Raw genomic sequence first — 12,129 nt, 5'->3', positions numbered from 1 at the left:
AATCGAATCTCTCCATTTTAGTCCAAAAAATAATTATAAAATTATAAGAAAGTCCATTCTACTTCAGCTGCAAGCCAGTTAAGGGGTAAGTTAGCATGTTAACAGAACTCTGAATGGATTGTTTACGCAAATATTCAACTTTTGGATGTCTAAATTTCTTGTTTCAGGCTGTGCCACCAGTAATCCACCGTGATCTAAAGTCTGCAAATATATTGCTCGACCACTTCATGAGAGCTAAGGTAAGAATGGTGATTTTAGAAACATTTGATCTTTTCATGATTAACCCATCTAACAAAACATTTAGCAGATTTGACAAATCTGATCTTTTTCATGGATTAACAGGTTGCAGATTTCGGGTTGTCCAAAGAGATGGTATTTAACAGAGTAAACTCTAGTCTGAAGGGAACGTATGGTTATATGGATCCTGCATACATTTCCACGAACAAGTACACAATGAAGAGCGATATCTACAGTTTCGGTGTCATAATCTTCGAGCTCATCACCGCCATTCATCCCCAACAGAATCTGATGGAATACATCAACCTCGTACGTAACTGAGCCGTAGTGATGTCGTCTTGTTCCAATCAATGTCCACAACTTTTGAACACTCTGTTTTCCTGTTCACAGGCTTCGATGAGTACAGATGGGATAGACGAGATTCTCGACCAGAAACTGGTGGGGAAATGCAGCATCGACGAAGTGAGGGAACTTGCAAAGGTTGCAAACAGGTGCGTACATAAGGTACCCAGAAAAAGACCATCCATGGGAGAAGTAACACAGTCCATACTGAAGATAAAACAGAGGAGGTCTCGGGGAAGACAAGACACGACCTCGTTAGATGGGGAAGATCTAAGCCGTGTACTTAGCCGAATAGAGGACCAACACATTGAGCTGAGAACGTTAGCTGGTGTTAAAGAAGATGATCAAGAAAGGGACAGTCCATCAGAGACATAGAATTCTTGTACATAAACCACTTGAAATCTCTGTTTATTTGCAATAACATAAACATATATGGCAGTCTAAATATCGTTTTAGGACAAAACACAACAAAAAAGATGAATCAAGAACAAACCAAACCACATCAAAGTTGGTGATCTTTCAACAGGTTAGGCAGGTTAAAATCATATCCAACCGGCTGCTCCTCAGAAGCGGCACGATGTCCCGAGCCTGTGTCTCAGCTTCTGGTCCGAACGCGATGAATTACGTCTGGTGAAAGCTGGGTTTAGCATCTTCTGGAAGATCTCCAAGTACTGCAGCCACTCCTCTTCACTCATATCGGAAAGCTTCACGAAGCTACTGCTCCCGAGTGACTCCTTGTTCAGCGACTGCTGTCTCAATGATCTTCCTGCAGATTGGCCTTTTCTGGGGATTCCATGACAGGTAAACCCACTCTTCCCTCTATCCTTGTTCTCTTTCATCGACGTGGGAAGCCTCGGACAGGTTGGAATTCGAGATATGCCCGACTTTTCGGATTTGCCCTTGTCCAGTTCCTCGAGTTCATCCAGCTCAAACAGCGTGTTTGATGAAGCAGAAGCTTTTGACTTCTGTTCTTCACAATCGGAGTCAGATTGGTCCCGATTGGGAAGTGTGTCCCTCAAAAGTGTTCTTGCTTCCATGCACAATAACTCGAGCTCGCTCGGCTCTTCTTCATCCCCACGGAACTCTCTGCTCATCATCTCGCCGATCTCCGCAAGACAGAGGCCAAAGACTGCTGCTTTCTTGAGAAACGTCGTGCAAAGTACCAAGACTCTGAGGCATGCTTCCCTGATCATAGGGAGCTCCATTCTGAGCATGTCAGAGTCTCGAAACGGGTCGAGGTTAGCTATGTACTCGAGCTCTTCCTCGGAAAACGGAATAGATGATTGTGGCCAGTGGATCCACTCAAAGTACGGGTCTTCCAAGTTTTCCGGTAAGCAAAGGCCGTGATCTATGGGAACGAGCTCAACTTGACTAAACCCTGCAACATCTTCAAGTTGCCTTACCAGAAGGTTTCCTGCATGTCTATCCGTGTTCAAGATCCGAATGTCTAAAATCCCGATCTTGTGCACCGCAGACACAGGGAACCCAGAAGTCCCGTAGTCACTGGCGTCGAAATCGTGCGGGATATACTGCTGCAGCGAAGCAATCTTGCCGACCCTGTCTCTCATCTGGTGCTTGTTTATGTTCACTCCTTCATTGAGGTTGAAGATTCTGTGGGTGACTTTTACAAGTGCTGTTGGTGGCACATTAGCAAAATGGTCATGATCCAGAAGGTAAGCTGCCACTTCTCTGAATCCGGTCTCTCCCACACGAACTGAACGTTTAAGGCCAGGCTGCCCGAGCGATTTCCCGACAAACCCTTTTGGGTTATTTGGAGCATATGGCTCCTCGTCCGTTGGTTTTACAATGGCACAGTTTTCACCTCTTCTGTCCCTGAAGTAGTATGCACCACCAAGCCCGCTACAGACAGGAACAGGATCGATCCCCAGCTCCATCGCTTTTTCTATCTCTTTGGCAAGGCGCTTCGTCTTAGAAAAGCAGTTCGAGTATCCTAATATCTCGATCGGACAGCTAAAGTCTCTCTGCTGGAGATCTTTACTAGTGGGTGAGAGACAAGGGCTAGATGAGCTTCTGTGCATCAGATTACGAGTGAGGAGAAGAGGAGAATCGTGTCTGACAGTGCTGAGATCGTTCTTAAGCACCACGTCCCCGCAAGTGAGGGATTTCTCTTCGGTTGGAATGTTCAGTGCCAGCTGTACCCTCCTCTTGACGGTATGAGCATTATCCCTCCTGTCAAACTCTATCCCCAGAACACAACCAGTATCGGTCTGAACAAACACACGTCTTGTCCCGGAAAATGTCCTTTCCATTCTCCTGTTTGTGCAGTACTCACCACTAATGGCTCCTTCGATGCCTGCAGTTACCATTTGTGTGTGAACGGAACTTTCTACCTCAGGAGACATGCAACGAAGAGGAGAACAGGAATCTTTTGCTGCCATAAAACAGCGAGGAAATTGTCAGCTTCTCTCTCGAGCACACGCCAAAAGAAAGCGCCGCTGGAAGTGGGAGAGAGAAGTTCTTGTCGCAGACAATCATAACCATCAGAGTTGAGACTGGTCCATATCCATCAGCAGAACATCCGAGAGGAACATCTGGAAAAAGACGAGATTTGAAGCTTGGAGTGGCCGCTACATTGCAGAGGCGACCGCCATTCTGGTCATACCAAAGCAATTTATAACTGTCAGAACTGTCAACCGAGACAAGTCACAGAACAATTTTTTTGAGCAAAGGATTTGAAAAGCATTAAAAAAACATCTCAACTCATCAGAATCTCACCTGTTAATGGATTCCATTTTTTATAAGAACAGATAAAAAAATAAAAGTACAGATGTTCAAAAACAACTTTCAAAGCACAAACACAAAATACCAACTGTAGAATCACATCAACAAGCATAACTCAACTCAGAGATCCCATCCTTTCTTAGGAAGCCTTGTATCCAGAATACAATCCAGTTTTTTCACAGACAAAGCACAAAATCATTGAACAAGATACCTCATATGGCTTGATACCGGCGAAACCAAGAACTCTCCCATAAGCAAACCCTACAAGGGGTCACCGAGATTCGAGGCACAGATGACTCAATCCTTTATGCAAGACACCCTAAACAAACAAGACAACATTTCAGACACAAGACCAGGAAAGGAGCAACACTAGCTAACTTTCTCCGATCAATTCGGGGCAAAGGTCAAAACATGGGGTGAATCTCACAGGCTCAGACCACTCAGAGTAGTGAGGGGCCAAAGAAGACAACAAGAGCAGTTCAGATATACTGTCAAGGATAAGCATCAAGATTAAAATAGGTTAAGAGCGCCTTATCTTCCACGGAATATCAACATCGGATCTATAACCGAGTCAAACCAACTTAATCTAACCCCAATTACTTTAATCATTCTCAGAATCTAATCACTTTTTTAAATGGCAACCTTATCGAAAGAGTAAGAGATAGGACAGTCATTCATAATAAACTATTCAACAAGCAAGTTACTTTCCAGACAACAAGTGCACAAAATTAAATCCTAAATCAGATCATTGCCTCTAATCTCACATGAACACCTCTTTGCCTCTTCTGTTCATTTAGAAAACACAATCTTACCCTGAAACCTGGGGAGAGAAGCAAGCGACTCATAAATCATCACAACCAGCCACTGTATGAAAACACACGCACACGCACATGTATATACAGATATATACATGATCCAGTCCCTCGTTTTACCAGCATCGCATAATCAAACCATCATCAGGCATATATAGATACATGCACACACACCGAGTTTACACGTTGTGGGCATCTGTAAAAATCTTGATCTTTCTCCAGAAACAGCGAAATTTCCCGACTTTTCCCGAGAAACGATCAGTATAATGAAGATTTGCCGGAGAAAACTCACCGAAGATCATCTGAGATCGAGAATCGGACGGTGGAAGGCACCGCCGGACAGAAGATCGACGGCCGGAAATAAATCTCCCTCTCTCCCGTTCCGCTTTCGGGAGACTTCCTTTCGTTTTCCGGCAGAGAAACTTGAGGGGTTTAACGGATAAAATTAAATAAAATTGGATTAAAATATAAAAGCTTATTAAAAAAAGGTACAAAATTTCCGATCAGCTTCCAGGATTTCTTGCAACCATGGAAACTTTTTTATTTTTTGGGTATCATTTCCAGTTGAAAGAAGAAGAACATTGAGTAGACAGAAATTGTCTGGATATAATGACACGTAGCATTTGTGGGTCCCGCAATCCATGGGGTCTACAGTGACGTGGACGGTAATGATCGCTCGTGGTTTTAACTTTTAAGGTTTCTGTTTTTAACCGTACTGGTCAAAGTAACGCGTAAGATTTTAAAAAATGAAATTAAGTAAAAAATAAATTAAGAACCGAAAAAAAATCCACGTTTAATTAAAAGTCATATGTATAGATTTCCACTGATTCTCTTCTTTGGAATAACAAAATTTCGACCGTTAACATCAAAATTACCAAATATATGGTATGTTTTGGGAATAATGCTAAGGAGGGCATATTATTTCACATCATTCTAACCAAAATAGTCCAAAAAATAATTATAAAATTATAAGAAAGTCCATTCTACTTCAGCTGCAAGCCAGTTTTTTTCCTTTTGACTTTGTCACCAAGAAACATTATACAACACAACAAGCTCCATAAATACACCCTCATCATCCACATGAAGCCAACGAAATATTTACAGTATTGAAAAAAATATATAATTTATATTTACGTGGAAATATAAATGTCTTCGAAGCATCCAAAAAGAGAAGTAGATGACGAGGAGAAGAAGAAGAGGGAGAGAACTTCTTCTTCGTCGAGAGGGTTTGGGAGATGGGTCGGCTGCTGCTTCGCTGAATCCAACGGTGAGATTCGGTCGGAAAATGAAACGGCGGCGTTTGATCCAGAGGCCAAGATTGTTGAAGTCTCCAACCATTTTTCATCGCTTCACAAAATTAATTTAGGATAGTTTTCTTTTATTTTCTTAAATTGTTATTGCTGCATAATTATGTATTATGTACGTACGTGAGAAGTATGTTGTCGTCCGAAGAACACTTGCCCATAGGTTCTGTTATGTTCTGTATTTGATTTTCATTTTTCTTTTAATCCTAGTTTATAATTATAGATTCCGTAACTTTGGTTTTCCTTTATAGTCATTTTTTGATGTTTCTTAATTTTAATTAATAAATAGGTATAAACAAACAGAAAGATTTGATCGTAAAAACATGTAAATTTATTCAAAATATTATATATACTTATCATAATTTTTTAAATTAGTATAAATCTCCATGTAGTATGTTTTGGATTTTAGGCCCTTTATATGTATACGTAATAGAAGCCGAGGCATGTATTTATCTTTTCTATATTACACATTTGGGCCCATTAAATTGGCCCATACTAATTAACAGGCCCATGATGAGGCTTTTAGCAGGCTTACCTCATGATGAGGCTAATTAACCCCGTTGAGATAATGGAAAAAAAAAACATGACTCCTTGTGACCGAGCGAATGTAATAATATGCGGTAAAATGCAGAGCTATGAGATAAGCAGTGAACTAAGCTTTTGAATACGACGAAAATTCCATGTTATGTTATTCCTTAATTGGCAATATATATATATATATATATGTATATATATATATTATACACACATACAATAGCAATGAAAAGATATCATACTATCACGTTTTATATAATATTTATATTTTCCTTTTATTTAGTATATTAATACATCCATAGATATTACGAAAGCACAATTGTAAAAAAAAAATATTTTTTTGAATCGGCATATCTGACTGTGTGTGTTATGAGATACAAATGGAAAGCAAAAAGTTTGTAACTATGGAGAATCCTGTGACTACCTACCCTTACAAACGGAGACGAACTGGTCACCACCCGCGCCTAACAGTCTCTATGGACCTCAGTCCGCCGGACCTGGCTACCAGGCGCGCCAAACGCTCGGGCCATAGTTGGGCTTAGGCGTCTGCAGGTCAAACTCCACGCCCACGCGCACGAGCCTGCAACACACGCAGAGGAGGTAAATCAGCCCATTATGATGGGCTTACAGGCGAGCAGGTCAAAGGCAAAGAAGAACGATGAGAGGATTCGAACCCTCCACCTCAGGGTGATGCATCCTGCTCTCTTACCGCCTAACCTGATCCCGAAAAAAAAAAAAAAATTTTAGAATTTGATTTTTGATAAAATATATATTTTTTTAAAAAAACATGGACTGAGTGGTGGGCGACTCGGAATTCGTGGAATCACCCATTAAATATATTTTAAATTAGAAAATAATTATTGGGTCTCTCTTGTATAATGAAGTCCTTTTCTTGGATCACTCGATCGGCACTCTTCCATAGCACACAGCGAAGAGATGTGCTGAAATTCTGTCACCTTTTCTCCCATTGTTTGTTCAATCCCTTGAAAGAAAACATTAATTCCATATATAAATTATGATATCTTTGGAAACAACCAATGATTATTTTTTGTTTTTTGGAATATGGGTTAAAGGGTGAAGGTCCATTTCCATTTGCTCCAAAATGATTGCACAATGGAAGAGTTCTGGTTGGGGTTTGAACACACAAAGTAGTAGCTTTCATCACCCCCCATTTATACATATACATACATATATATTCCACTTGTGGAGTTCATGTAATGGGGTTTGTGGAGAAAGTTGGTAAACACTGAGCCAAAACCGAATTAAAAACGTTTCAACTTATAAAAAAAATGTAATTTTGGAATCCAGAAAAAAAAAAAAAAAATTATTGATTAGAAACCAAACCACATTTTTGTGAAGGTCTTGTCTTGTAAGAATAAAGAGTGGAGCCCCCAACGCATTTAACAAAATACATCAACATCAACATTGCGTTATTTGCAAGTTACTCTATTGTCCAACAATTTAAGAGTGGGATTCGAGGAAGAAAAATGCAAGAGGATTTTATCATATAATAAGTGAATAGCCGACAACATAAGAGATCGCCATATCATGTCCCTACTCGTTATATATATTACATAAGAGTGTGGCATTATTAAGCTACCAAAACTGCAAGGCCATGAGGACCCGAATCACAGTTTTTTCAGACCTTCAAAAGAAGCTCTGAAATCTGTCATCTTTACAATGTAGCTTCAGTGTCTCCTGCCATGGAAGCTCTTCTCAATCTATACACCAAACCGAACCCTAATCTCTTTAGAGTAGTATCTCCAGACTGGTTCCCAGATACCATAACACTCCATTTCAACGGCCACAAGCTTTCCCCTGGGATTTGGATCAATCAAGAACCACCATTCTTGATTCCTGGCACTATAGGAACATGCTTAGTCTTGTTGTTCTCAAGGGTTCATCCAACAACTGCAGACACTCATGTGGATTGGCGTAGAAGTAGTCTTCTTCCTTTGGTTTGTCGGGAATGACTAGCCGCTTCTTAGGGCTTCCCATCCGATCCTCGTGAACTTCCTTCACCGTGGACGAGAACTCGTCCCAGCTCAGCAATCCTTCCGTGTATTGATCTATCAGGTTGACTAGTAGCTTCCGGTCTAGCAGAATTGTCTTCTTGAACCCCAAGAATCTGGCATATTGTTTTTGGTCCCCGGATGAATGTTTAGAATAGAATAACTTGTGGCCGAAATGATGAAATTAGACGAGAATAAAGTGTGTCATTATACCGACCTACGATGACCTTCCACAACTTTGGCCATGTTGCCATCGTATGTTGGAACAAATATATCACTTTCAAGAGAGACGAGGTAGTCCAAAGCCGCCATCTGGGATGAATGGTTCTGGAAAAACTTCAGATCAGAGGGTTCGAGTAGAGTTTCTTTCCTGACCTGCTTTGATCAATTTAGCAAAAGAGAAGGGAAACGACAGCTGATTACAGTGATGAAAGAAAAGAAGTTGTGAAATTTGCAAAACTGTGGATATTGCTTTCTGCTGCTAAGTAACTAACCACATTTGGAAAAGCCTCTGCCAAAGCCTTCATTCTTCTTTCGCCACCGTATATCTCCCCAGCAGCTATGTAAATCTGAACATTCCGGTCAATACCCAACGCATTTAGGGCAAGAGCTGTTTCCTCGGGTGTCAGAGGGCAAAGGCCGTCTTTCCTCTTTAGCTCAGAGTTAATCACTTTCTCCTTCCACCAAGGATAAGCATATCTAACAACAAAAACAAAAAGAAGACGATCTCAAGCCAAATTTTCCACAGAAGAGTTTGAAATGGTATCAAAAGCGAGAGAGTTCTACCTCATTCTTGTTAATTCTTCTTCTTCATCAGGGTTGCAACCGTGAGAGCAACCTGAGAAAGCCAACATGTCCATTTCATAACGAAGATGCAGGACCAGAAAGGGTCCTTTCTCTCTCAGAATCCTGACTACTCTTCTACCCAATTCCTCGATTTGGGGAGTAAACCTAAGTGCATTGAAATTTACTCGGCATCTCAGCTTCTGAATATCCAGAGACAGTCCATTGTTTGCAAGCCGTGTATCGGTTTTGTTCAGATGAACAACTTTATACTTCTTCACCAGGGGAAGAATCTGTTTCCAAATCACTCTGAAATTAGTTCAAATAACGGACAAAGAGGATTGGGTGTGTAAAGCTGATAGACATAAAAGAGCAACCCAGAAAGGTAAAATGAAGATTAATCTTTGACTTGGTGGTACAACCAGAAAAATTACCTGATTTGAATAGTATGAAATGTCGGACCAACTGATAGGAGGAAAGGAATAATACATCCCAAGCTCGAACCTTCTCTTGAGCCTCGGAGGTAGCTCTTTGAGTATACGCACTTCGTCTCTTAAGGAAGTTATGAAATGATCCACATCGAATATGTCTTGAAACTCGCTGCCGGCATGAAACGAAATAGAAACATCCCTTTCTTTAACACAGTCAATTATGAAACCAAAGAAATTCAACAAGAAGCTTAAGTGTGAGGATGGATAAAGTACCTTGGATCGCTCCAAAACGAGGTTTTGTCTAGCTCCGGCACAATAAGCGTGACATTCATGTATCTTGCAATGGTGACCATATCACATATCTGAAAGAGCCAAACAAGACAAAAACAGAAAGTCCAAAAAAAGTCATACATCATTTGAAGATAGATATGATTCTGCAAAGGAGCATGACTTCCCAAATCAAGAAACAAAGCTTACGTCTCATCTTACCGCTGCTCTCATTTGGTTGAGCCCTCCATTGCACGAAACCATAAGATAACCATTGTTCTTGTATACCCCTGTTGTAAGAAAAAGACGCAAACTTTTTTTTTTTTAGAAATCCTGACAGTTTCTCCTGAACAAGCAAAATACTGATTGAGATAAAGCTAAGTGATCACCAAAACCAAACAAAAAGGTGATCATCCATGATCATCATCAAAGGTAAAAGGGGCGAAAAGGGGCCTCAAAACAATACTAAACATCCCCGGTTTCTTCTCCGGTGAAACTGAATCACGCCCACCGACACGGCTATGAACATGATAACTTCAACATATACATCAGAAAGGAAACAACAAGAACTCACTTTTAGGCGGCAAGGCTATTTTCATAGGAAGAGATGCCGTTTCCGCAGCAACAGGTAAATCATGGTGATTGAAACAAGAAGGCCAGCCTTTCAACAATCTCGGCCCCCAAAACTCTCCCAGTGCCATCAGATGAACCACGCAACTCCAAAGCAACAAAATCGTCACAGCTCGGATCATCCATAGCTTCATACGAGACCTCGAAACCAAATAACTCCTTAGCTTCTCCGCTTTGCTCTCTCCTACGGAGATGCCCTTCACTTCCCAGAGTTTTCTATGGTAAATAAACTTCTCCGCCTCAGACATTTCGGGCACCGACACGAATTCTCCCAGGTTTCAAGAAACCCAGAGTTCTCAGACACAATTCATCGAACAGGTTCCGGTCCAAGCCTAGAGAAGGAACCAAATCTTCAGAGATTTTATCTATTTCAAATATGAAATCAGATCTATGCGGCAATATTACACTTTGAAAAATCTCTGCTGCGATAATTAATCTAATAACACCCAGAGATGGAATCTCCCGCGCAAGACAAGGCAATTCTGAGAAAATTAATTACGCCTCGAAAACACTGTTTTTTTGCGCTTAATCGGCGCGATCTTCGCCTTAAACCCACGAAACCTGATTCACCATCTTAATCCATAAAAAAATGTTTCGATTCTCTACAAAAAAAAAAACTCAGCCTTTGACCTCCATTAAAATAAAGCCCAGAACAAGGGCGCCTTTCAACCACCAAATCAAAACCCAACCAAAAACTATCAGGAAGAGCAAAATCCCAGAAACGACGAGGCTTCGACCAGGGTTAAATCACCGAATGCAGGCAAGAGAACGATGAATCTCGGCAATGGAGATCCTCGAAGCCCCGAAAAGTTTAGGGCAGATGCGCAGATGAAGAGGATGGGCTTTGGGTAAACGCTCGTGTTCTTGGGGAGAATCTCCGACCAGATCCCCGACACTGACCACCGGAGAACTGGATCGGAGGGGTTGGGAGGAGATCGGAACAGAAAAAGGGTCAGACAAAGAAGCCGCAAGAGAAGCACTTTACAACTACAAGGGAGAAGAAAAAGACGGTCCTTTTATGACCGTTCGGGGGAAGCTCGTCTCTGTGTCGTTGTTGGACAGTTGTGGCTTTCTTCTTATAGCTCTCAGTAAACAGATTAATAAAGAAAAAATCCCTAATTTTCCTGAAACCAATTATCTCTTTCTATATCACAATGTATTTCATTTGATGTTAAATTATTAATCACATTAACCATCAGATTATGAACATATTTGATTACAGAATACATAACCCATTTGTGAAGCTGTGTTTTGATCGTGTAATCCGTATGTCGGCGCATATATATTTATGTACATATAATCATTTTTAATTCTTTGCGATATATGAAAAAAATGTAAAAAAAAAAGGCTTAAAATTTAAGTTTTGAAAATGATTAAAAAAACCCCATTAAATGTGACGATTTTGTGGGTTTCTCTCTCTCCTAACATTGGACAAAGGGATCTTTCAATTAATTAATATAGGTAGGTCCCCAAGTATGCATATATATATATATTATATATGTACATGGACCAACTCTATTCAATATTGTTCACGATATCTGAAAAAAAAAGAAATTAAATAGAAAGTAACGCTATGTCTTTTATGAATGGGGATATCAAATAAAAAATTGATATGTAGGGTTAGGGGATAAGAAGCAATCTAACCGACATTCTGAATAATAGATATTTTTTTTGTTTATTTTTGCATAAATTCAATCTAATTACAAAGTGGGTGGGTGGCTTTATGATTAAAGAAATTATAATGTTATAAAATTTTATTATGCACACGCGTAAGTATATAAATATAAATTGAATTTACTATTAAATTTCTAATTATATACTATTATTCGATATAGATTTAATTTATATATGTTATACGGCTGACCATTTGCATCACATATCATTCCGAATAGGGATTTTTTATATATTTTATATCGGTTGTTGGTTACAAGTTATTAATCATATCTCTTGTCCGAGTTTGCTGCTCGAAAATGATTGTTAAGCACACCAAATTTGTTTTTTTCCATCATATTTTTATATGAATTACATATATATA

At 40.0% G+C, this 12,129-nt stretch overlaps 3 protein-coding genes across 8 annotated transcripts in view; 1 reads left to right on the top strand and 2 right to left on the bottom strand.

Moving 5' to 3' along the window:
* Positions 1–1,010, top strand: part of LOC104820983 (calcium/calmodulin-regulated receptor-like kinase 2) — a 3,779-nt gene extending 2,769 nt beyond the window's left edge. Inside the window, 3 exon segments of the mRNA XM_010551677.2 lie at positions 95–239; positions 343–546; positions 628–1,010. Of these exon segments, the coding sequence (XP_010549979.1) occupies positions 95–239; positions 343–546; positions 628–954 (676 nt within the window). The 3' untranslated portion in view covers positions 955–1,010.
* LOC104820984 (phosphatidylinositol 4-kinase gamma 5-like) lies at positions 948–4,689 on the bottom strand. Of its 3 annotated transcripts, none has more exons than XM_010551678.2 (3): positions 4,426–4,689; positions 3,533–3,640; positions 948–3,192 (listed from the first exon to the last, which is right to left on the bottom strand). In XM_010551678.2, the coding sequence occupies exon 3, from the start codon at positions 2,976–2,978 to the stop codon at positions 1,143–1,145; it is 1,836 nt and encodes a 611-aa protein (XP_010549980.1). In that variant the 5' UTR covers positions 2,979–3,192; positions 3,533–3,640; positions 4,426–4,689; the 3' UTR covers positions 948–1,142. The 3 variants fall into 3 exon arrangements, with proteins under 3 accessions (XP_010549980.1, XP_010549981.1, XP_010549982.1); XM_010551679.2 differs by lacking the exon at positions 4,426–4,689 and adding an exon at positions 4,134–4,380; XM_010551680.2 differs by lacking the exon at positions 3,533–3,640.
* A 2,755-nt stretch (positions 4,690–7,444) lies between these two features.
* LOC104820982 (uncharacterized protein At1g04910) lies at positions 7,445–11,152 on the bottom strand. Of its 4 annotated transcripts, none has more exons than XM_010551673.1 (9): positions 10,832–11,152; positions 10,039–10,426; positions 9,687–9,754; positions 9,471–9,559; positions 9,201–9,366; positions 8,770–9,059; positions 8,478–8,682; positions 8,201–8,361; positions 7,445–8,099 (listed from the first exon to the last, which is right to left on the bottom strand). In XM_010551673.1, exons 2-9 carry the CDS (start codon positions 10,340–10,342, stop codon positions 7,835–7,837), a joined length of 1,548 nt encoding a protein of 515 aa, XP_010549975.1. In that variant the 5' UTR covers positions 10,343–10,426; positions 10,832–11,152; the 3' UTR covers positions 7,445–7,834. The 4 variants fall into 4 exon arrangements, with proteins under 4 accessions (XP_010549975.1, XP_010549976.1, XP_010549974.1 ...); XM_010551674.1 differs by having other exon boundaries at positions 10,846–11,152; XM_010551672.1 differs by having other exon boundaries at positions 10,039–11,152.
* Between the last annotated feature and the right edge of the window lie 977 nt (positions 11,153–12,129).

The sequence above is a fragment of the Tarenaya hassleriana genome, unplaced genomic scaffold, assembly GCF_000463585.1.
Source record: "Tarenaya hassleriana unplaced genomic scaffold, ASM46358v1 Cleome32, whole genome shotgun sequence".
NCBI lineage: Eukaryota > Viridiplantae > Streptophyta > Magnoliopsida > Brassicales > Cleomaceae > Tarenaya > Tarenaya hassleriana.
This window is presented reverse-complemented; position numbering and strand designations above follow the sequence as displayed.